At 38.6% G+C, this 26,262-nt stretch overlaps 1 protein-coding gene across 1 annotated transcript in view; it reads right to left on the bottom strand.

Moving 5' to 3' along the window:
• Window positions 1-8,101: 8,101 nt before the first annotated feature.
• The window catches only part of LOC137169265 (kinesin-like protein KIF3C), a 28,905-nt gene continuing 10,744 nt past the window's right edge, over window positions 8,102-26,262 (bottom strand). The window contains exons 2-8 of the mRNA XM_067572338.1: window positions 18,867-18,968; window positions 18,592-18,714; window positions 16,123-16,241; window positions 14,569-14,685; window positions 14,205-14,313; window positions 12,959-13,104; window positions 8,102-11,532 (exon numbers count right to left, since the gene is read on the bottom strand). Coding sequence (XP_067428439.1) covers window positions 11,445-11,532; window positions 12,959-13,104; window positions 14,205-14,313; window positions 14,569-14,685; window positions 16,123-16,241; window positions 18,592-18,714; window positions 18,867-18,968 — 804 coding nt within the window. The 3' untranslated portion in view covers window positions 8,102-11,444. The remainder of the gene's footprint in view (window positions 11,533-12,958; window positions 13,105-14,204; window positions 14,314-14,568; window positions 14,686-16,122; window positions 16,242-18,591; window positions 18,715-18,866; window positions 18,969-26,262) is intronic.

The following is a 26,262-nucleotide window of genomic DNA, read 5'->3' as shown; positions in this document are numbered from 1 at the left end:
AGTACAATCCTACTTTTAGCTAATTTAAAGTTTGGCTAGAGTCAGTGGGCTAAGCAGGTTCATTCAACATATGCGAGCCTATCTTTCTCTATGTTCTGTCTTCAGACAGTGATCACAGTCTGAAGATAATGACATGTTTTTCACCTTTGTAAACAGTCAGACTCCTGTGTGGATTGACAGCCAAAGCATGTTGTGGCAGACGATCAGCAACGGGTTCGACTGAACCAACTCAAAATATGGTCCAAAAATTTGATTCTTTTATATTATATTTATTATTATTTTTATTACTTGTTTTTGTCAGTTGTTGAAAATAGTAAAATGATCATTGCTATAGGCTGCTTGAATGTAATCACCTGATTGTGGGGAGTGTGTGGTGATAAGATTATTTTTCAGAAGACAAAAAGTGGGTTATCAAAACTATAACTTTGCACCCCCTAATTGAATAATGGGGATGTATTTGCTCCACTTGCTCCATTGCTCAGGTGCCTATGTGCAGTGTAATAGCAACATGCAGCCTCCTGCAGGAACAGTCAGCACGTTACACGTTACGTCACGTCATCAAAGTGTTGAACTCCAACATTTCTGTGATGAAACAGTGTTGTTAGCAATATATTTACATTCAACACATTATTTATTTGGAAATTTTTAAAATAGTTTTTTGTTTCGCTTTTTTTAAAAACTGGCAGTTTCAGTTTTGACAAGTTGTCGTATTAGAGCTTTCATACGAAACCTAAAAAGAGGCTGTCACCTTGAGCACTTCATTTAATCAGTTATTGCTTGCAGGTTTAACTTGTTTTTTTTCTAATGGTTTGTCAGGTTTTATACCTTGTTCCTGAAGAAACAATATTTAATTTTTTTTTTTTTTTATTGTTTAGTTTGAGCTTTTTATGAACTATGAACAAAAGAATAGAAATAAGTAGTAAATAAAAATCAGAAAGCTAACATTTATGGACATGTCCAAAATTATCCAACTTTTGGGGTTTGGTGTTTGGAACCTTTTCCAAAATTTCTGGAAAAACAGCTCCTCCTAAAGGGGTTAATATGAAGTGGAAGCTTTTTTTTAGGCTTATTTATCTAAATGGAAATATTCTGCATCTCCAACATATGGACACTGGATTAGAGACATTATATATAATGTACAGTTTGATATGATATTCTATGAGGGGATCTACAAAGAAATTCACTGATATTTGGCAACCATTCCTATGTTTTATAGAAAATATGAGAGGTAGGAAGATTGACTACATGTACACTGAACCTCCTCATTTATGTATCAATATTGAATAAGTTCTTTTGTTTTGTTTTTTTGGACCAGTCTGGTTGTTATTTGGGTTTGTCTGTATGTTTTTATGAACTGAACAAAAGAAGAGAAACATCAGATATAAAGATCAGAAAGTTAACATTTATTATGGAACAAGAAAAGGAGGATGGAGGTTGTGGTGGCAGTGGTGCTCTGACATTACAGACCAATATTTACAGTAAGTGCATCGGGGTCAGTTTTTGAACGAGTCCAGCCTCTCCTCTGGGCTCTGTCCTTTGCAGCCGTCACCATCACCATCTCACTCTCAAAGCTCAGTGGGATGGATCCCGTCTGGTCTGGGAAGCTGTTGTGCACAGAGGGGCTCAGGGTTGGCAAGGGGCTGGGCATGCTGGGCTGGGCTGAGGACAGCTCTGGAGGTTCCTCCCACAGGATGTCATTGTCAGGGTTAGGGTCAGAGAGGGAGGGAGGGTTGAGGTGGGGCCCGCCTTGGGCCACAGATGGGGTTTTGGGGAAAGGTGCGAGGTGGGAATATGGGCCCGAGGGGTACCATTTCCCCATGGGGATACTAGACCCCCTCATTGAAAGGGCCATGCACTTCCTCTTCATCCCACATGCTGTCAATAGATTGTAAGATGCTTTCCTTGTGGTCCATTCCTGAAAGAAGTATAATATACACACACCCTTCTATGATGGCTGAAACTCACCAAAGGATTTCAAAGCTCACTGGAGCCTATTTATGTCACCACACTGAAAAGGGAAGACTTGTGGGTAGCCACAGAACCCATTTTCATTCGGATATCTTGAGGTCAGAGGTCAAGGGACACCTTTGAAAATTAAACGCCAGAAATGCCAGTTTTTCCCTTGCCAAAATTTAGTGTTATTTTCTGAGCGTTATTTAGCCCCCTTCCCGACAAGCTATGTTGACATGGTTGGTAACAATGGATTCCTCCCTGGTCATGTAGTTTCATATGATATCAATATCTTCACTGTAACCTTGAAACTGAGCCTGCTAAAGCCTCCGAAAGACAGTGATGTCACCTGCAGACCTGCCAGCAGGCCGGCGACACTTTGGAACATTATTTAGCCCCCTTCCCAACAAGCTTATCATGATATGGTGATGGTGATGGTATGGGTAACAATGGATTCCTTAGGTCGTGTAGGTTCATATAATACCAGTATCTTCACTGTACCTTCAAAACTGAGCCCGCTAGAGCCTCCAAAAGACAGTAACGTCACTCCACGGATACCAGCATCTCCCAGGCAATGGAAGGGATAGTGATGTATTACCAAGGTAATCACAAAGTCCGCCCACATATGATCGGCCCACACGATGTAATCAACTGGTATAAAAAGACTCTGCCCAGGTGGGTATCTGAGGGCAGTGTTAGAACAGTAATTGAATGGCAAAGACAGCACAGAAGACTGGTGGTAGCTACAGAAGAAAAAAAAACTTGCGGTAAGGAGAGAAAAACAAGCACGGGACGGAATAACAGGGTTTCACTTCCGGCAAGTTTCTTAACTGGTTAATTAGGCCTAATCTAACTGATATGTCAACATTATTATCTGTCTTTTGGAGGCTGTAGTGGCTCAGTTTTAAAGGTGAAGTGAAGATGCTGATATCACATAAAACTGCATGGACTGGAATCTATTGGTACCAACCATGTTATGATAGTGTGGCCCGGGAAGAGGTTTGTTGAATGACAACGCCACCCAGGACTCTTATAAGTACGTTTGAACGGGGTGAACAGTAGAAATTACAGAAGGGAAGAAGACTCAAGTTGAATCATTTATTCACAAATTACTCAATCAATATGGATGCACAATGTAAGGTTATTAAAACTACTAATCTAAAATCAAGGCCTTGTATAAAATGATTAAAAAAATACAAAAGATAAAAAGTCTAATAATTATAGGGTGAAGGAATTAAGTCTCTTTTGATACAGAGCTTGCCAGTTTGTTGCTGCGTCCAATTATCCGACCACTCCACAGACAAGCCACCCTCTCCAGTCCAATAGCTCTGTAGATGTGCATCCCTTTCTGCTGCTTCTCCACACTCATGCACCGCTGCTGCTACCTGAAAAGTAGAGAGAAGAAACTGCCAGTGGGGAACCAACGCCTGTTCTTACACCAGTCCTCGCCCACCCCTGTTCCACTGTACTTGCACCTTATCTGGACAGCTTGCCCCAGCTGTGGCCAAGTGAAGATCACAAACTACACTCACACTAGAATTCAACACAATACAATGGACCAGTGAATTTCACCTGAAAAGGTGAAGTAACAATAGGGAGCAAAGCAAGCACTTGGTCTCCAGGACTAAAAATACAGCGCTCAGCTTGACAATCATACAAGTGCTTCATTTTACCCTGAGCTGACACCAGCTTCTCCTTAGCCAGCTCCCCAGCTATTTATAGTCTGTGTCGAAACCCATTAATGTAATCAATCAAGTTTTTAGGAGGTTGCGGTTTCACCCAGTTACCAGACAGTGCAGCCAAAGAACCTCTTCCCGTGTTCCCGTGTGAACACTAATTCATTTGGGCTAAACCCTGTACTCTCCTGTGTCACCTCCCTCGCTGCAAGCATCAACCAGAGCAAACTCTCTTCCTAGTCTTTAACCAACTCTGTGCAGTATGCGCACAGGATGGACTTTAGGGTTTGGTGGAAGCACTCCAACGCCCCCTGACTCTGAGCATGATAAGCCAAGCTTTGATTGTGCTGGACACCTGAGTTGCTTCAATACCTGTGCAAACATATGAGAAGAAAAGTTTGACCCCTGGTCCGACTGAATGACTTTTGGAATGCCAAATATGGATATAAACTGGGAGAGTGCTCGCACTATAGAACTTTTTTATTGTGCGCAGAGGATACGCGACAGGATAACGAGTTCTCTGGCACATAACAGTGAAAAGATCATTTGCACCGGACTTTGAGCGAGGCAGTGGACCCATGCAGTCAACTATCATACATTCAGATGGCTGGCTGACTGCAGGTATGGGACACAGTGGCACAGGTTTTAGTGTCTGGTTAGGTTTGTCAGTCAGCTGGCATGTATGGTAGGTTTTAATAAACGCAACGACATCTCTCTTCATACAAGGCAAAAAAAAAGTCTCAATGTAAGAGTTTGTCACAATCTAATAAAAAAAGTTCCTTGAAATGGGTTGAAACTCTAATAAAATGTGAACATGTATTACCTTATATTTCCAGAAAATGTGATAGAATCATTGAGTGGAAAAGTTCACTCTTGAATTTGAGAATAGTAGTTTGATAAAAAAAAAAAAAAAGAAATGTCAACTCACTGACTTTTACCTGAGCTTTCAACTGCATCTCTTTATAGATCTCATGTTGTCAGACTGATAAAATCATATGTGGAAATTTGTTATTTTCAGTGAGTGTAGAGAAATGAATGTACCACTTTATCTAAAGCAATTGTATATTTTTAACAGATGATGTAATTATGATATCAAATGAACATGTAATCATTATATCCTCTTACCTCATGTGTAATCACATTGGTATTCATGTAGTTCTATGTGAGCATCAACAACATTTGAAGCAGGTGGCATCAAAGGACAAAGATCTGAAATAATCTGAAACTCAGATGTTTTTCTGCTTCTCACTTATTAAAAAAATATTGTAAGGGTAAAATAAGATTAGACTACATTCAATTAGATGAGAGGTTTTGTTAAAATTTTCAGCATGGTCGGTTTGTGCTGAGGTCCACTGACCTAATAAAGGCCCTTATAAACATATTAGTACAAAATTGTTTGTGTGTGTGTGTCCTTTATAACACCAGCAGGTGGAGCTCCAAACTAATCTGTTGGTGTAGAAAGCTTTCGGTTTAATAAAATCTGGCAGCCTTTCCAGAGTCGGGGTGAACCCTGCTTCTGCCAACACATGCTGGATCCGGTCCCCGTGATCCTGAACAAGAAAAGCAGGAACATATAGGTAACAAATAAATGAATGAAAAATTTGATGGATGGATAATATAGTAGGTGTAGGTTGGCTGAAGGCTATGAGACAGCAGGACAGGCTGGTAAGATGTTTCTCAAGATCGATCTGAGGGTTCATCAGATGATGAAAGAATTTGAAAAGAAAGAAAAAAATAAAACAGTTTCACAGTGTTTATTTTTTCTGCCTTTCTGCTCAGATTTGTGGTTTTTCTTGTGACGAACTGGATAGTTTTACCTCTTCGGGCCCCTAAAAATCCTTCAAATTGAATAATCCAATGAGAAAAATCCCCCTTTGGACAAACTGATCACAGCACTTGTACTGAGGGGTCACAAGTAGACAATGCTTCATTTCACGGGGCCATGAGCCAAAAAGGTTGGGAAATACAGATATAAAAATCATTAATGCTCTCCCTCCCTTACTTTTAGACTTTTAGGAGGACACATCTCTTTTACACACTGTGTGACCTGTCATCTATTGCACCAGCTAGGCATGTGTTCACCAATATTTTAGAGAAATCTACATTAAATTTACAGAGAATCTTGTTAATCTGAAGTTAAAACTGTCGCTGAAGGCACATCACAGACAATGTTTTCATTCTCTGTGGCCTAAATCAATTTCTTCTCCCCAGTTTATGTCAGCCTGAGTTAATAATGAACAATAGAGGAGATAAAAGTGGGGCAAACTTGACCAGTTTAACATCACCAGATATAAACAAAATACATACTGCAACTATAGACATAAATCTGCTCAACTAGAGGCAAAAACTAGTGACTAATATGAAAGATAAAGTCATTTTCAGCACATTGTGATCCCCACATTTTTATCCTGTTGCAAGTACTTCACTCTCTTGAAAGATTCTGTATTTTACCAATTAAAATAATGTTACCTTTGAACTGCTACAGAAGCTGCATAATGAGGATTTAGTCTCCTCTTCCAGCAGAGGGCAGCATCAGCTCAGTTAGCAACTCCTGACTATTGGTCTCCATGCTGCTTTGCCACAGTATGGCTAGTTGTAAGACAATACCAACCAATCTTTTTCCCAGCTGGGATGCTCTTCTGTGCGCAGCAGTGCAGCATTCAGTTGCATAATCTGACGAATTAGAGAGGAACAAGGATCCTGCTAGCAGCTGGTGATGAAGATGGGTAATCCAAGAGTAAATAAAAGTTACTAAAAAGGGATAGAAAATGATGGATGTCTAGATAAATTACAGTAAAGAGGGAACAAGGTCATCAATAAAAATGCTCTGTTCAGTGTCACTGAGATGTTTTTGGCCAATAAAAACACACAAACAACTCATTTTAAAGCAAGATTCTACATTGTGGTTATTTTAACAGAACTCACTTTATTTTCTATATTATGTAGTAATTTGTTATCATCTGATGGAAACTTCGAGAATGGCTGAAATGGGTGTGTGTGTGTGTGTGTGTGTGTGTGTGTGTGTGTGTGTGTGTGTGTGTGTGTGTGTGTGTCACCTATGACTCACCACTAGACCTCATTATATGTGAATGTGTTGCACATAAATCACAGACTTCAGTGTAGTGCATCTAAAACATATAAGGTGACTAATCCTGCCTGTGTGTGTATCAGGTCTGCAGGTAAAACGTCTGACAACTGTCTGACTCACAGCTTGAATATTTTTTTTTATTAACGCGACTATGTGTAATATTTAGGAACACTCTGCCTATTTAGATCAGACATCTTAAATCTCTTCTTAAAACACTCTTACAGGAAAGTTTATGAATATTTGTTGCTCTTGCCATTTAATATTTTTATTTAACTTAATTTTATCTCCTGGTGTTTTATGATATCTGTGTTTGTTTTAATTTGCTTCTTTCCTCCTGTAAAGCACTTTGTAAATATAATTAGAAATATTTTATATAAATTAAGTTTATTACTGTAAGTTTATTGTTATAGAATATGACATTTTGGACATTGGTACCCCTCCCTCCAACTTATCCAAAACTGAGATAAATGGGCTGGAAAGCAACAAAATCTTCAAACTTCAGAATAAGCTGAAAGATACTATAGTTACAAAAAATACACAAATAGTAGCTTTATACCCCAACATGACTTAATATTTTAATTTTTAATCTTTTTAATAAAGAGAGTTTAATGTACAGACAGAATGCCAGATACTAACCAGTTACATCTTATTAAATGTAAAGATTTAATGCTTTTCTGTGTAACATTTTGACTGTTGGACAAATGAAACAAGAACTGAATTTGGGTTCTGGGACATTGTTAAAAGCATTTTTTTGGATACTTTGTAGTTTAAACAATGCAATTAATCTATAATGAAAATAACCCTTCCTTGCAGCGCCAGTCTCATTGTGAAGGAATTTTGTGATTATCAAATGGACTTCTTTGTTTCTCACTCTTTTAATTTACCTTCAAATTGTAACATCAATTGATGTGTGTTTTTTATTGCTTGTTTGTATGTATATATAGATTTGATCTCTTTTTTTTTTTTGGTTATTTGGTAGCTATTTTTGATCGTTTTTTAAAGTCAAACTTTTGTAATAACGGTGGTTGCATATATGGAAATCCTTGAGTTGGTCATCACATTATCCTTTTTGTAAAGCCTTACTTGAGATACTGTATTTTGGAGCTAGTCGTACTGTATTTTTGTTTGTGTGGAGCATTTTCTGATTTGTGTGCAGCTGGTCTGTGCTGTATCCTAATAAATGAAATATTATTGCTCTTGAGAACAGCTTCACACATGCCTAGACTAAGTGTACAGTGTATTGATCAGAGGGAATTAAACGTGATTGATCAACCAGCAGGCGCCTGTGACTGTGTCTTTATTGGATTTTTTTAAAATTCAGCCAGACATGAGCTCAGCCCGACTGGCCCACCATGTTACATACATACATATACATACACCCCGCCCCCCCCCCTCCCCTCCCATCCCATCCTTTTACTGGCAGGTTACCATGGAAACAGGCTCAGTTATCCACCTCCTCCACAGTCGTTCCTCACTTCCTGATTGTCTTTGGATCCCTGCATCCATCCATCCCCCCTCTCTCCATCAGCATCCGAGTTCCTCCCTCCTCCCCGCCCCCACAGCCCTCTCATACACACACGCACACGCACACGCACACACACGCGCACGTTTATACAATATTTTACAGACCCTGACACAGAACAGAGATGTACATGGGTGATTTTACTGACTAATATAACAAATATGTCTATACATGAACAATCACATTTTCATCATAATTTGTTCCTAAATTATTCAACCCAATCACGTTCATCCTTTCCTTGCAGCAATGGTCATGAACATTTTGAGGCCATAGAGATTACTGATGCTGCATTACACAGACTGAATGAACAGCAAATTGAGACTCACATTTAAAGGAACAATCTGTCATTATGTAGACAACAATGAAAATCTTTACTGCCTCACGTTTTCGCTTGAACATCAATATTTAAAAATATTTCCAGATCAATGTCCAATATGTTCTTGCATTGCACGTTGTTCCAGAAACACTGAAAATCATTATACTCTTTCATGTGCATGAATCTTTACTTCATTAAAGGTATAGTTGCATGTATTTTAACCTCTATAGAGGTTTTTACAGTACAGACATGAACATTTGGATGAAGCCTCAGAGCATTTCAAGTCACAATTTTCTTCTATAATAAACTGGGTCAATTATGTAGCCAGATACTGCTGACTAAACACACACAGCTTCAGTGTACATCTGCAAATGGCTGATACAGCGGGGGAAGTAGGTTAGTACTGATTTACATTTGTTCAAAACAATGTGTACCACAGGAAGCGTTTGTTTAGCTATTTGTAACCCTTTAAATTAGTTTAAACTACTGTTAGATCATTTTAGTTGGCTACTGTATTTGCTGAGAATAACTGTCAACAGAATATTTTCTGACACAATCTTTAAAGTCTAATATTTTCTGGTTTTAGCTTCTCAAATGTAGGGATTTGCTGCTTTTTTTTTGGTTTTATATTATTATAATCTTTTGGACTGTTTGGACAAAACAAACAATTTGAAGACATTACCTTAAGATCCCAGAATTTCAACCTTTTTTTTTTTTACTATCTATATATTTGACATTTTCTAGATCAAAGGATTGATTGAAAAGAGCAAGTTGCAAGTTTTAGTCAGTAAACCTTAAAATAACCCATAACTGACAGTAAAGTGTCTCAAGTCACCTTCTCAGCAACATGTTTCTAATGTGTTATCAAATACTATCAATGCTATGTTTGGGGTCATGAAACATTTTCTTCACACAAGGGGATATTATCATTGGTCAGGTATTTTAAGAAGACATGTAAATCCACCTAAAATATGTTCTTGTTCTTTCACGCTGGTAAATGTGCTTTGGGCTCTGCTACACCCAGCAGGGGGTTCAGCTGCAACTGGATCTCTGGCATCAATAATACAGTGATAAATTAGTCAGGCTGACCCCCTGTCTGCTCCTCTTAACCTCTGTGAAGTAAAGAAACATGTGACACTAAACTGTACACTGCTGTCTAATCCACAGGTGCACTTCAACCAGTCTGCCTCTGAAAAGATAGATTCAGTTTTTACAGAATTTCTTACCACAACAGCCATTTTGAATTTATGTCATGTCCACATTGATAATATCACAGATGCCACATTTCAACATGTAGTACAAAAACGGTTATTTCTTTGAAGGTATATGGCTTCACATGTTGAGGTAACACACCTGCACTGGCTCACTATAGACACTTGGAAGCAAATGCATACTTATGTATTGAATAATGTTAGTTTTATGGTGTATTTAATACCTACTGTACTGTATGCCCAACCTGAATGTTCAAAAGTAGCTGCTGTGGGAATAAAGTCATCATCCTGACTTCATCATCATCATTCATACTGATAGCTACGGTGGCCCTGAAAGCTCAACGCAGTGCAGTGTAAGAAAACACACGCAAAAGCACAAGCAAATAAACATCTTCATCAACTTGACAACAATAAAAATGCAGAAAAGTGAGAAAACACAACTACATACAGAAACACTGCAAGTCGCACAAAGACAACAGAGATGAGCCCCTTGAGGCAAATTTGTGATATTGGGCTATACAAATAAAATTGACTTGACTTAAGTTATAAGTTAAGTCCAGGGCTCTGCCTTTAACCAATGCATATTGATACAAATAACTAGAGCTGCATCTAATGATTATTTTCATTATTGATTAATCTGACAATTATTTTCTCGATTATTCAAATGAATCATTTGGTCTATAAAATGTCAGAAAATGGTGAAAAATGTTGATCACTGTTTTCCAAAGCCCAAGATGACGTCCTCAAATGTCTTGTTTTGTCCCCACCAACAGTCCACAACCCAAAGATATTCAGTTTACTGTCATAGAGGACTAAATATTCACATTTGACACATTTTGTTGTCGTTTCCAAGGTCCAGAATGAACTTTCACGCTCAATTAGTATCACTGTAACTAAAATCATTTTGAAAATAGTATATGCCTAAGTATCTTTGTTTAAATAAGGTTATTTTAAGGCAGTTCTTTTAAATTAGACATTGTGAAGGGACAGATGATTGATGGGAGATAACAGGTATGATAAAGGTCTTCATTCAGGTTTCAAACTACCTCATCTGACCAACAACAGAACACTTCATATGTTATATTGTTATTTTCCACTGTTCTCAAACCCAAAAGCCCACACAGACATAAACTCTTTGAAGGAATGTACTATGAATTCATTTCTAAGCCATCTATCCCCCTTCTTTTACACAGAAAATAGACCAAACCTGGTCTGCAAAACTCCAAATACATGAAATATGTACACTGATATCTTACAGGGGATTCAAGCAGCTTTCAGCTCCACACTGGTCACAATTAGAAACACAAACAGGCAATCATACAGCCCTGTATGTACAGTACACACACACACACACACACACACACACACACACACACACTGGGCAGTACTGCTCTGCAGCCAGTTGTTTGAATGTTAAAAGGATGATCCGAAGCTCTTGGTCTCATACATGCAGATAAAGTAGGGCGGTCCAATGGGTCTCATCAATATTTGTTCTACAGAGTTTATGAGGTTTGTTAAGTCCTTTAGTTTCCTGTCACGAGATCATGTTCTTGTCGTAATTTCTCAGGAGATGGTCTTGTGTGTTTCGTGTCCCAGCACCAAAAGCGGAAGAAGAAAAGACAAAGAAGAAATCTGGTAAATAAATAACAATAGAAAAAGTATTTGCTGAAGCTTCCACGTTTCACTGTGCCGCTGCAGGTGTGGCAGTGTGGCACGCTGCCAAGGAAACATTGGAAGAGGAGGAAGTGATGGATTTTGGAGTCTGGCACCTGCAAAAGAAAAGAGAAAATTAACATTAAAACATGGATAATGTAAAATCTCTGCCTTTTATATACAACTTAGACGCAGGTTAATAAGATTACCCAGCAGCACTGAGATTACAACCTGCTGAGCAATGAGAGATAAAACTAGGATCAGATTAGGACAGCCGTGAGAGGGTGTGGCTAATCCTGAATAATCCCATTTAGAGATGCACTGACTCTAAACCATTTACACCAGTCAGATACAGGATGAAGAGGAAAAGCAGCTCTTCTCTGTAGATCGACACCCCCAAACCATGACGGCTGAATTTCATTCATAATTACATGTTTTCTAAAGGGTAAAAACTAAAAAAACACTGAAACTGTTCTCATTGACTGATTTGGGAATTTTGAGGCTCATACCAATATCAATATTTGAGAGTTTAAAAAAGAATCTGAAAGCAATAAATCAGCTGACACTGCTTTTTTACACATAACATTTTCTGGCAATAATCTCTCAGATATGGTAATTAAAGAGCTAGAGATATGTAATGAGGCAGGATGTTTGACAGTTGAACAATAAAAGTCACCATTAGAAATTACAGTAACAGTAAATATAAGATGACAAATCATTTTTAAGAGTAAATTTACAAATTATAATGAGAGACATGTCATCCAGCAGCACCTCTCTCATGTTTTAAAATGTATCAAAACACTATCATTCAATCAGTCAATCACATTTTATGTGTACAGCACTTTTCATACAGGGTAGTGCAATTCAAAGTGCTTCACAGATGACTGACAAGCTGATAATAAGACAGAGCAAATGGAAATTGAAATAATCTGAAACTAATGCACACAATAAATTAAAATTATGAATCTATTAAAAAAACAGAAACCAAAAATAGATTTAAACTTGTAACGAATACAATAAAATAAGTGATTAAAATAAAATAAAAAATGTCATCAAGAATTCTAATCAAAGCCAAGTTTAAAGTTTACATTGAAAAATATCAACACTTTCAGCTCCTCTCAGATCCTCAGGCTTTTGCCATAGCGATGGCACTTCTATGTATCAAAAAACCTCAAAAGAGGAGGAGGAGAGTATAAACCCAGTCATGACCAGAGAAAGGAGTGTGAGGTACATGTTTTTTAGCAGTGGCGCGACTCTAACTCGCCAGTGTGTTCTGTGTTTCGTCTACATCAGCTGTATCATCGTTTCGAATTGGTCTTAGTCGTTTTATTTCACTTATTTTTCACTTAAGGAATCTTGAGCTGTCTTCAGGATGTCAAATTTTATATGACTGTATGAGAAATTTCATTCATGATTTACACAACAAAGTTGTTGCCTATCTTGGCCCAAGACACTCTTGAAAAAAGAGATTTTTAATCTCAGTGAAGTTTTCCTAGTTAAATAAAGGTTAAACAAAAATGTGGGACAGCACAAAACACTCACCAGGAGCGAGACTTGCGGACAGCTCTGTCCTTGGTGGGGGAGCTGTCCAGAGAGGGACTTTGGTTCGACTCGGCCTCCGTTGATCGATCCAGAGAGGCAGTGTTTGGAGGAGTCATGTCCAGCTCCAGAAACATGATGTTCTCAGCCTACAAAAACACGCATACACAAAGTGAGCTGTGGTAAATAAAAGTGTATTATCTGGATCAGAATTAATGAATGCTACCTTGCTCTCTAGTGAAGGTTAATTCCATTCAATTCATTACATGGTTCATTAAAATAAAGGTGTTGCACTCACCACGTTTTGTAAAGTAAAACAAATGTGTTAGTCCCATTTTTGTTGTTAGTCCATGTAGTGCTGCAGCTAATGATTATTTTCATCATCAATTAATCTGCGGATTATTTCCTCGATTAATCGTTTTGTCTATAAAATGTCAGAAAAAGCCTCTTATAGAGTCCAAGGTGACGTCTTCAAAAGTCTTGTCTTGTCTGACCAACAGTCTAAGCCCTGTTAGCCCAGCACCAGCAATTAGTTGATGAACACAGCTGAGCATTTAGCAACCATAGAGCGAAGTATTTACCTCATTTATTTACCTTTGTTAAAAGAAGAGTGAATACTGGACTTACAATCATCAGGTGGCCAGAAACACAAATCAGAATGAATGCTAATGCTGCTCACTCCTTGTAGTCTTGGAAGATGGTTCTGTACATTTTTAGCATATCAAGTCTTCAGCGGAAGATCTTTTGACCCTTGAAAGACAGATGTTCAGTGGAGTATAAACACCTCAATACCCCTTTAACTTTTAAGGACTTTGTAAATTGTTACATTACTTTCTTCTATTTATTTATGGTCTTACTATAATTTAAAATACAACTCCTGCGTAGCGCTCTTTCTCACTGCACTTGTACCTGGTCAGCTACTTGAGAATATGTATTATGGCTCTTTTGAGTCACTGTCCTCTAGTGCTTGATTGTCATGCCTTGCTTGCAAGTTGCTTTGGGTAAAAGTGTTTGCCAAATGACAAAATAAATCAAGTAATATCATTGGGACTAAGAGTGTTGAGCTTTTGCCTTGTGGTCAGAACCTCAGAGGACAGTCAGTCATCCTGAGATGTCAGAGCCACAAAATTGCTCAAAATTGTTACTTATTACAGCACTGGACATGAATGTTCAGCCTTTAAAGTGATGACTTGTCAACTTCCCATTCACACACACTCATGCACACACACACACACACACACATCCCTACCCTGTATCTGGAATGAGCCCCCATCGCTATGGCAACCCTGGCGTACTGGCTGATGGGTCGTTTGTATCCAACTGCAGATGTCGGCCTTTTCTTCATCTGCAAGGATTTACTGGATAGAGGATGGGGGAGGGAAAACAAAACACCAATCAGAAATCAATGTTGAAAATGCCAAAAAGCATCGTCATGAAGCTTTAACAAAGATATCTCAGCTTCTACAAAAGAAACAAGATCAGGCTTTGTGTTTCCATTTGAACACTATAAAAGTCTACTTTAAGGCTTCACTGCTTTATGAGCTGGAGGATAACAAGTAAAACAAGAGCAGCAGTGTTCCAATTGTATCTTAACATCTAAAACCCACACTGACCTTTCAGCAGGGACAAGAGGCTGGAACTTCCACTGATCCTCCTCTGGGTCGAACGTCAGTCTGTTCATGATCTTATTCTTCTCTTCTGGAGGGATGAAGTTCTCTATGATCAGATACCTGCACGCACATAACACACATCAATGAGTACGTTTACATGCATTAGTATCCTGGTTTTAGTCTTGATCATTGGGGATATACCTAAATCTGGTTATTTATATCTCTGTTCTGGTTTCTGATTGTCTGCCTTCAGGTGTGTCTTAATTCCTCAACATCTCCGTCACTCATTTCTGTATCGACTGAGTTAAACATGTTTCAAAACTTGAGGTGAAGGTATGCAAAAATGCCACCTCCAAGTCAGAAGCCAGGGCTTCAGCCTGCTCTGAACGCTTCATTCGCAATGCTACCTCTACCTTTCCTCCTGATGATGTCAGATTGTTCACACATGCCCACAAACAGCCGTCCATTCTGTAGTCTGTGTTGCTAAGGTTGTTGCAAAGGTTGTTCCACGGGTTGTTTGCGTTGTTCTATTGCATATTTCAAATCAGATTCAGGCTAGAACATATACGGATGTATTTGAGAAGTTTCAATTCCAACTAAAGAACGAGAAAATTAACTGAGATCCGACTACTACTGCAGAAAGAGTCAGTATAAGATAGTTAAGGAGTTTTTTTTTAAACTGTAAATCATGCAAATATATTCCAGGAGAACCCAAGAATATAAATATAGACCTGGAAATGTGTATGTTACATCCCCTTTAACTAAGTTTCTGGAGTTTGTGGTGTCTAAGCTGTGTCACTGATTGTCACTAGTGTTATTTCTAATAAAGGAGACATTGCTGAATTGTTAAATTTACTGATTAAATAAATATTTCTATATTAAAAATGCATCAAAAGACTACATGTAATGTGAAAGAAGGTGCTCATAATGATGAACTATTAGAATCTTTCAGCTCATTGGTTTGGCTTTATGGACTGCAACTTTACTCTTTGTTTACACTCAGATTGTTGTTTTCAGCAAAAAAAAGCTCTGAGAATCCCGCTGTACGCTACCTGCTCAAAACCAAACGACAGAATTAATGAGCTAAAGAGCCAGATAACTTACTCAGGAGTTAGTGGAGACCAAAACCGAGCTAAAAGGAGAGTGAATATACGTTGAGGGCCAGAAACACCACTCAAAATGAATGTGAATGTCACTCTGTGACTGCTGGATGTGTAAAAAAAACAACTGTTTGCTAACATGTTCAACATATAAACCTTATCAGGTGATAATATGCCAGTGCTGTGTTAACAGCTTGTTCTGCTGCCCTGCAAGTGGTCAAAAAAACAGTTATCATTTAATATCTTAAATAAATAAGATTCATATTGATGTTTTGTATTTGCTATTCAACTTTACAGATTTTATATATTTTTTCAGCTTCTCTCAGTATTTGGAAAAATTAATTTCCTGTGAAGCATGTTCTTATCTGATGCGAGTGTGCACCATGTTTGCTGAAGCATCAGGGCATATTTGCTTATTTTGCTAATTTTTCGGTGATTTGATGTTTGTTGGACTCACTTAAACTTGAGCTCTCTGGTGAGCTCGTTCTGAGTCTGCTCCAGCTCCTGTCGGCTCCTCACATGCTCATCGTTAACGTCCTGGATCTCCGCTTTGATGCACTGGAGCTTGGCATACAACTAGGAAGAGAGAGAGAGAGACAAACAGAGAGGGTGAGAAGGAGAGATGTCGCCCAGTGCAGTGCAGTCGCTCATGAACTGGTCTCCAACTAGCTGCAGCTTGGTTGCCCATAGCAACAGCAATGGAGGCACTGGTGTCTGGAGAAATGGGCAGCCAATAGGAGCACGGCAACACGGCAGCCCTCCCTCCTCTTCCCTCCTGCACTCCTGAGCTTTCACACCGTTCATTCTTTCACGCTGAGCCCAGGGCTGACTGTGCAAGCTTCACACTGTCTTTAAAGTAGGCTAATCCTGACTTTATCCCTGGTCTAGTTACCCTGAAAGATGACACTGCAGTTCAAAAGTTCATTTTCTTGCAACTTGAACTTGAACGAGCCCAGAGTAAATCAAGACAAGAAAATTATGTTCTTCTATCAACATACCAAAAATCCTCAAAATTGGATTTGTTGTTAATAAAATAAATCTGATATTAAAGGAAATTCTATATAAACTTTTGTGCACAAACGCATTTCAAGACACAAATATGCCCCATGACTCTTTCCTTGCATTCAGACTCTGAGCAAATTTCAGAGTCTACTATCAACATGGATGTACTGTTCTCAAAGAAATGCCTCTGAAAAGGTTAAAGCTTGATTTATAGTTGACAAAAGGGGTCAACAGCAGTCACATCATAGATAACTAACTTTGATTCATAGTCCAGCCTTTGATTTCACCCTTTAATAGCACCTCCATAACGCATGTCCTTCTACTGTTATAATGTTGGATGTCTGTGTTAAACATGGACAAAAATCTAAAACGTGAGGTGAACATATGTAAAAAAGCTCCCTGCATGTCAGAAGCCAGAGCTTCAACCTGCTCTGTATGCTCCGTTTGCAATGTTACCTCTACTTCCTGATCACGATGATGTAAGATTGTTCATACAGGCCCACAAACACCCATCTGTTCTCTGGTCTTGCTAAGGTTGTTCTATGTTGTTGTTCATGTTGTCTACTCGCAGGATCAGATTTTTGTGCTCAAACATGGAAAAATGTATTTGAGAAGTTTTCATTTTGAAAGAATGAGAAAAAGAAGTGAAATCCAACTACTGCTGTTTGTCTACGTAGCCGAGGGGCAGCTTCCAGAAGCTGGCCAATCAGAACAGAGTGGGCTCATTGGGAGGGAGGCCTTAAAGAGACAGGAGTTAAACTGCCTGTTTCATACAGAGGCTGAACTGAAGGGCTGCATAAAGAGCCGGTATAAGATAAATAAGGAGTTTTTTCAACTTTAAATCATGCAGAGATATTCCAGTAGAGCCCCAGAATAAAAATACAGACCTGTTAATGTGCATGATACGTCCCCTTTAAGACAGTGCCTCTTCCCAGGCAACATAAGTAGCCTATAAAACAGCACCAAGCTTGGCCAGAAGGTCTGTCTTAATGACAAACTCAGGGAACAACCTTTCTGACTACTGCACCACTGGCTATAACCCCTTAACGCACAACTATAAATCCAGCTTAATAAGTATTCAATGACTATCATTAATTGGACCTTCATTTTGAACATGACAGAACTGCTCATGAAATGCAATGAATTTGGAAAGGAAATCTGACTAATCTCAACACTTAACCACAAAAAATTCAGCAGAAACAAGTTTTTCTCTCAGCCAACAAGCTTGTTGACTGCCAACAAACTGACTAGGTTTCACTGTGTGAAAAGCTCCAATCTTTATTCTCTTTCTTTCAGAGTGGTGGCACCATGCAGTGGGAGAGGGGTGGATGGCACACTTGCCGATTCAGGGCATGAGGGGAGCAGAGATCAACACAGGATCATTAGTCACATTGTCATCCACACTCACACAAAGGGTTGTTTGGGGTTAGTCCTGCTGGCCGGGAAGTGCAACAAACTGGGAGGAGAGAAGTGCTGTGAGAGGCTTTTTTTTAGGGGTTTGCACGGAGGGATGTAGCAGCGAGTTACTGGGAGATCCTGAGCGGTTTGACCAGGAGGGGACAACAGATTGAGAAGGTTAGCATAGAGAGCATGAACAGGCCCAAGACAGAAAGTGATATAGAGGGACAGCAAAGAGAGGGGGACGGCAGGACAAACCTTCAGGTACTGAGATTTAAGTGTGTGTCCGGACGGAGCATGTGTCCGAGGCAGGGGGTCATTAGGATCCAGGTCAGGGGTTCAGGGGTCAAAGGGGTAAAGAGGGATATACTCACATTAGGAACAGAAAAGGAAAGTGTATTTGTGTTTGTGCATTTAAAAATATCTTTCCTTGTACATACGAGCATGCTTACTGTATGTGCATTTGTATGATGTTTTTCTATATTTTTGTACGTAGACGTGTGTACAGTATCTGTAAATATTTTACCTTCTTAAGTTTCTTGGTCTTGGCTTCGACTTCCTGTTGCAGAGAAGTAAAAGTCTCCCTCAGCTCCAGCGTCTCATCGTCCTGGACCATCATCTGCTGCTGAATCTCCCTCTCCCTGCGTGACTGAGAAGATAAATAAAGACCTCGTTTCAGTTCAACAAACTACTTTTCAGCAGAAACTAACAGTAAAACACAACTTACTGTGCATGTAAGAATTTACATCTGATTAGAACATTGCATTGCATTGATGAATATTTACACTCAAACATATTTACCTGCTCAGCAATCTCCTGTCTTTTCATCTCAAGCATTTTCTGCTGTTCATTGGTGTGATCTATAATGTTCTTTCCTCCGACCAGCAGCTTGCTCTCCATTGCCTAAAATACACAAACAATATTTAGATTAATATTTATAAAGACTCTGTATCCTGTCCTTGTAAGAGTTACTGTGTCTGATATAAGCCTCGTGCTGCTGAAGAGTTGATGACCAACACCACAAACATTTACCTGCATCAAAAAGTAATTTACATACAATTTATTTATACCCTACAAGGTGCGGATGATACAAAAGTAATACCAACAGAATCTGACTTTTGAAGAATATAGAATATTTTGAGAAAAAAAAGTTGTAATTTTATGAGACAGAAGTACTTATTTTGTGAAAAAGGTCAATCTATAATTTAATAAATACTTTAAGCACAAAATACAACATTGGTTATTACAAGATAAGAACTGTCGTGTCCATATGAGCTTTAAATGATACTGTATTGACATAAACATGGATTAACAAAAAATGTATGTTTTCAAACTGTAGCTAGCATTAATAATTGACACAATTAAGACCTTAAAACGTGAAGAGAGAACTCTTCAAGGGCACAGAATGACTTGACTTTCTGGCCACTGAAGCTCCTCGAGGTCAAACTGAGTTCATCTGGACGTTTAAGTCTTTGTGAGTGTTTGTGTGTGTTGGGCTGCTGCAGTCAGAGCAGACATTGTGCTGATGAGGCAGATGGAACTGGAAGTGGGCAGCTTAACATCGCCATGATGACACGAGGACACAACAAGCTGAGCTCGGCTGAAACTTAGCAGAGCGTCACTTCAGATGTGAATCACAGTCAATCTTAGACTGGATGCATTGTTACAAACAGCATTTCAGAAGATGAAACGATATTTATCCTTATTGTTAATGTATAAATGTGTAAGTAAGCTGACGTCTAATAACCTATTAACAATAATTAATGGATTTTGGCTCATAAAATAACTAGAAAACTAATTATAATGAATTGTTATCAGGTGACCAGTTGAACATTTTTAAAATCCAACTGGAATAAACTGTTTTTTTTGTGCATTTTTTGAGTTGAAATACATAAAAACATACATTAAATACAAATCTTTAATTGTTTTATCAGATAAACATAGTATAAAGTATATTCTGTAGGCTGTTTGAAAATATTTCCAGTCACAGGAGCTGATTTTTACAATTTCTTCATGTTTGTTTTGTTACAGTAATGTTTGCCAGACTATTACACAGAAACAAAACAGTGACAGGATCCCAGCTGTCAATCATCTCCAGCTGCTGCCGAGCGCTGCTATCTGTAAACAACAACAAACAAGCTACAACAGTGCATGGCCACCCAACCTAACCCTCCTTGTCCCTAAGAGCATGTCTATCTTCATGGGGGTTTAACAACAACAAAGTTTTAAACCTGCTCTCAAACTGTTCTCCTGCTGTTCTGAGAGAATGTGAGCATTTGAGGGTGTGTGAAGGCCTTTACCAGTTTTGACAGGCTCAACGGGACACGCTTCCTTTGTCACGGTTAAAGTCTTTTAGAGGAATGATAAAGCTGACGGACCGCAATGGGAAGAAGCCTGAACAAAATTCAGTGGATTTTGCTCAGTTGGAGTTTCCAAGCAAGCAGCACAGTGTCAAAACTAAAAGCATGTGAACTTGATCATACAGCAAAGAGCAAAGGAAGCACTGCTGCTCGCTCAAATCTCTTCGTCAAAAAACGATTACACTCACAAATCTGTCCCTGTTGTGCATGCACACACATAACCTTTACCTGCAGACTAATCAAATTTACTTTGCTTTTTTCTAATACTAATGATAAAATGTCCTTATTCACACATTTTCTGCACTAAAAGCAGCAACCATGACTGTACGTGGGTCACTGAAGAACAAGACTAATCAAAACCTAGTATGTGGCTGGACTGTGAATGGTCAATGTGTGAAATTGTGACCAATTTATAACAAGGATAGTCAGTGGTTGTGTCTATAATGTGAATATCCTGGATATTAAATGTTAATCTGCAATTTTGTAGTGGTCCCAGTGATATTCGCTGGTAAACTGTACTGAAGTAGCACATCACATGACATGGTTAAGCTACGTTTAAGTAAAAAAAAAAAAAAGAGGGTATAAATGCAGTTGCATGAACAATACTTGCCACTAATATCTTGGGATGATGATTTGAAAAAGAACTTATTTTAATTGTAATTATAATTATTCTTATTATCTGTAAACTCGCCCTGTTCTTTCATCTGTTTCACTCTGTAGATGTCTCTTGTTTTCCTCTCTGCGTTGAGTGATTTGTCAGAGTGATGGTTATTTGTGGTGCTTTAACTGTGCACGCTCCCTCGTGCCTCTATGTGCCTTTTTTCTGCCTGTTTTCTGGTTGGTGATCATGGAGGCTGTGGTGGAAATTGTGAATGAAAGTTTTGACCTAACACTAAACTGATATAACAGCTACATGAGTCACATGTTTTACCTGCAAGACTCGTGTTTTAATGCTGTTGTTCATCGTTTGCGATGTGAAAATGTCAGAGAAATAAAAAGCTTGCATCCTGGTATTAGTTCAGTTATAAAATCCAAACGCACTGCAGAGCATCCTGCAGGCTGCTGACAGCGCTGCCAGCCAAAGAGTCAATAGAGCCAACACTGGACGGTAGAGAGGAGACGCAGAGATGCTGGTATTTAACACCACAGCTGAGAGCATCAGAGCTCAGAGCAGGAAACACAGTCACTCTGCGTCGCTGCTGTCCTCCATCATCTCGCGCTGATTCATTTTGAAAGCAACAGCCAATGGGGAAACTCCAACTCTTGGCCAGCCAACAAATGGTGTAACTTCATCACTCACTCAGGCACTCACTCACTCATGGACAACCGCGATTATAGGGCTGGTCCAGCCAAAAAGTGACTGCACAGAACAAGATATATGATTCTGCAGTGATGCTGTACATTTCAAAACATCCACACACACATCTCCATTGCAGAAACACAATTCATTTCTATTATTATATTACTTATTTTACAGATTACTAATATTGAGACATTTTCTATAATGAAAGAAAAAACTCAGCACAACTGAATATGTGACAGGTGTGGCGGAGAAAAGTGCAACTTGAAAACAGAGAAAATCTCTTGCACACTGTCTCACTTACTGCTGGAATATTTATTACATTTCAGTCTGTTCGACCTTCATCAGATATACAGGCAGCATCACAATCTTCCATATATATATATACACACAGGAGCTGCCTCAATCATCCACAGAGGACCACAGAAATTAGCCTGACTAGTGAGCACCATGAACTCATCATCAGGTTAGTCAGTGAAAAAAGCATTGAAAAGACCAGAAAATAGAGAACGACACAAGGACAAAAATACCAGTAAATCTCACAATACTGTCATACATAAAATATTATACTGTGGCAACATCCATATCACCCCAAACTCTCCAGAGGGCAAAAATAGAAAATGACAAGTAAATATAAAAAGGGCAAAATTACTGATACATCATAAATCCTACAATGTTATGAAACATATTGCAGCAAAAAACTTATTAAACCCAATCTATCAAAAAGTCAAAAAGGTGAAGGTAAACTAAGGATGATGTGCCAATTTATGAAAAATCTTGCAATATTGTCATACACTAAACATTATAGCTACATCCAAGTAGCACCAAACTGTCAAAAAGTCAAAGATGTACAATGGAAAAGTATAAATAAGAACACAAATGCCATTAAAATAATGAGTATGAAGAATAGTGCAGACTTTGTGGATGTTTTTATTTCTATCTTTTAAAATGAAAATATAAGGTGCAGATTTGATTACATGTGCGTGTTAACTCTGTGAATGACTTAATAGAGAATCATTATCATTTCATGCCTCTGGTTACAGCATCTCTGGTTACCGTGGCGATTTAAGGCCACAGGAATCACTGTGATGCAATCTGTCATTATCTAGTTAATGACCAATCCGTGTCCTGAGGGCAAACGTCTAAAGTGAACATGGAGAAGCAGGAATGAGGAACGAGAGATGAGAAACAAGATAGGGAGGGAGAAAAAAAGAAAAACAGAGGAAGAAAATGTGAGAAGAAGGAGAAAAAAAGGGGCCCAAAGAAGGGCAGTCGGGGGCCATGACCATTTTGTGTTGGCCACATTCCAGTCTCAGGACTCCACACAGAAAGACAATCAGGGTTTAAACTGTGAGCAGCCTATATATTCTCTATCACTGTTCACTTGATTATATGAGTGAACACACAAACACACACAAACTCATGCAGAGAGTACAGTGGAGTCCTTCAGAGGGGATGCAGCAGGTCTTTACAGAAAGCCTCTTTGTTTTCAAGCTGTCTTTGTGTTCTGTGTGTGTCTTTGTATCCTGTCATATTCTGTCAGCTTCATTAAAGGGGTGATTCATGTCAGGGATTTTCTCTCTCATGCATCCCATGTCTCCTCCTGATAGCTAGTAGTTAGAGTCACATACAGGCTTTACACTGCAGGCTAGGAATGGTCCGTGGCTTAAATGGACAACTTGACATTTTACATTTCAGATTTTTTTCTGTTTTTGGGACCATTGTGAAAAAATCCTGTAAAAATGCAGTCAATCAAGAAAATAATTGACAGATTAATGGATAATGAAAATAATCCTTAGTTGCAGCCTTAATAAAGGTTAACAAGATCCACAGTGGGTGTCACAGGGTTCATGAAACTGTGCCAAAACCCCCAATTACATCCACTACACAAATGCACCGACATCCAATTAAAATGGAACAATGTTTAAGTTTAGATGTTCAAGTTCCAAGTTGTTCACATGACAGTCGCTGTCCAATTATACTGCATGTGTCCCTCAGATATCCTAAAATCAGTTTGCTACCTTAGTGTGCAAACATTCCTGTCATATAAGGCAACATATATAATGTCTGAGTGTTACGACAGCTATGTACAGCTTTATAGCGGAGAGGATAGATTCACAAATGACTGATGAAGAGTCAAATAAACAATGTTGTTCAAGTTACAAGCCTTCATCATGACTTCACAATTCCTTATTGAAATCCCGTGGTGCTATTAGCTGTAAGCTATGGCCTTGTTTGTGGCTAATTGGGTGCTAACAATTTTGAGTTACCTTTAAAGGGGGCAACCCCTCAGATCAGCCTCTGTCTCAAACAGGCTGTTTTACCTCCCGTCTCTTTAAGGCCCTCCTCCTGATGAGCCCCCTCTGTTCTGATTGGCCCAGAGGCTACGTTGAGAAATAGTAATAGGATTTCACTTTTTTTTTTTTCTTCTTGTTCTTGTTCTTGTTTGAAATGGAAACTACTACTGTTTACCTCATGTTATTGAACTTTGACCATGTTTAACATAGACATCTATATAAATGACAGAAAATCACAAAAAGCCTGATGTCCCTTTTAAGTTTAGGGGTTTTTTTAGCTCCAAGTTGTTCATATGACAGTCATTGTCCAATTACACTGCACATGTCCCTCAGCTGTCCTAAAAACAGTTTGCTACCACTGTGTTGTCCTTGATGACTGTAACTACTGCAGACTTTTAATCATCAAATAAATTCAGTTCAGTTAATCAATCAGAGCCAAATTTCCTCCAAGATCAGTTGAAGCTGCTATTACATGGTTATTTATATCATGTACAATAATACTGTAATTACATATATATATTTCTGTATATATTTCCCAAGCTGCAGAGTCTGTAGCATGATGGCAAAAAAGAGAAACACCCTGGAGCTTGTAGTGTGCCAGCCTGCATATTTGTGTGTGTATGTATAATGTGCCCATAAGTGTGTGCTAAAATTCTTTTGGCTGTGACTGATCCATTTCCTGACGGGAAAGTGAGGAGAGTGGGACGAGTTGCATATTGAGCTAGCTCATCCGCACGGGCCAGCCAATCACAGTGAGGCCAGGGCCTGCTGGGAGCGACCGCGCTATAAATACGATGTGACGACAACAGGTCTCGTGTGTGCAACAGAGAGACAGAAAGCTCGCTGGGAAGAGACAGAGAAAAAGAAGAGGAAGAAAGGGGGAAACAAAAAGACAGAGACAGCAGACACTGAGTATGAACGACAAGAAAAGAGAACAAAGGTCAAGCCTTCTCTGGGAATCTGCTTCACGTCCTGGTCGATGCAAGAAGCACTTAAGGAGCCACGACTCAAAGCCTAAAATCTCATTACCATTCATTCACTGTCAGTTATCTCCTACATCTTCCAAACACATAAGGGAGATACAGTGAGTGACTCGTAATCAGCAGATCACAAGAGACCAGAAACCACAGATCAACCCAGAAAACATCCCTTTATCCTGCCACAACACAACTAGATATTGACATTAAGGCTTTTACTATTATGACTTGTTTTGTTGTGTATCTATTCAAATCAGGGAATACTTCCTTAAAAAAATGTACAGATTTGCATGTGAGAGTGTTCATTTTTTAAATATACTCTTTTATTCTCAGGTATTTGTAAAAAATGTATCTGCTAATGAATTTCTTTACATCATCAGTATTTGGCAGAAAGGTCACATTTGTTGAAATGTATGGATGTAAAGAAAGAAAACACCCGCACATGTTTACTTAGCTTTGAAATCAGATCATCTTTATTGGGAACATAGAGGATGCTGAGTTTGAATTTGAGGTTTTCTTTACATTTGAACATGTCAACCTACTTGTTTTCTTATCTTAACAACTTTCACCTTTTATTCAGGTGTATAAAACATCTATTTTTATATTTGCTCAGGTGGAATACACATAAAACACACTGCTTAGTGTAAGTAGAATACTATTTTTGTTTGGCAGATTTAGGATTTTGTGACTAATTCTACAAGTAAAGATGAATAAAAGGTTTCTGTTTGAGAGGTCAAAACTTTGGCAACAAAAACTAATCTTTATACAAGCTATTTAAAGACCTACAAGAAAAAAATGAATATAAAAACAGAGAACAACGTGATTCAGTTTGTGGCCTTCAGGCTGGACGTGCGTGACCTGTGCTGACATGAGTTTTTCCTTTCTCCACACACTGTGAAAGTAGTTGAAATTGTGTCAGAAATCCCGACTCTGAGGTTTTTTTTTAACTTAATTTGTTCTTGCTGATCTTTAGCAGCTGGTTTAAAAATTGTTTAATTAATTATTCATATGTTTTCATAATCATTTTGTATAATTTATGAAGTTGGAGTAGTTACATTAGCAAAATATTACATCTCCACTCCATCCAAAATTGCTAATTCATTTCCTTGTACATATCAGAGACAGAGCAGGGTGTATTGTTTAAGAAAAGGTTGCGCTGATCCCATGACTGGATGTGGAGTTTGTGAACACACATATAGACATCCTGTACATACATACACACACACACACACACACACACACACACACACACACACACACACA

This window comes from Thunnus thynnus, chromosome 18, assembly GCF_963924715.1.
Source record: "Thunnus thynnus chromosome 18, fThuThy2.1, whole genome shotgun sequence".
Classification (NCBI taxonomy): Eukaryota; Metazoa; Chordata; class Actinopteri; order Scombriformes; family Scombridae; genus Thunnus; species Thunnus thynnus.
The sequence above is the reverse complement of the archived record's forward strand: the minus strand, read 5'-3'. Positions and strand labels throughout refer to the sequence as shown.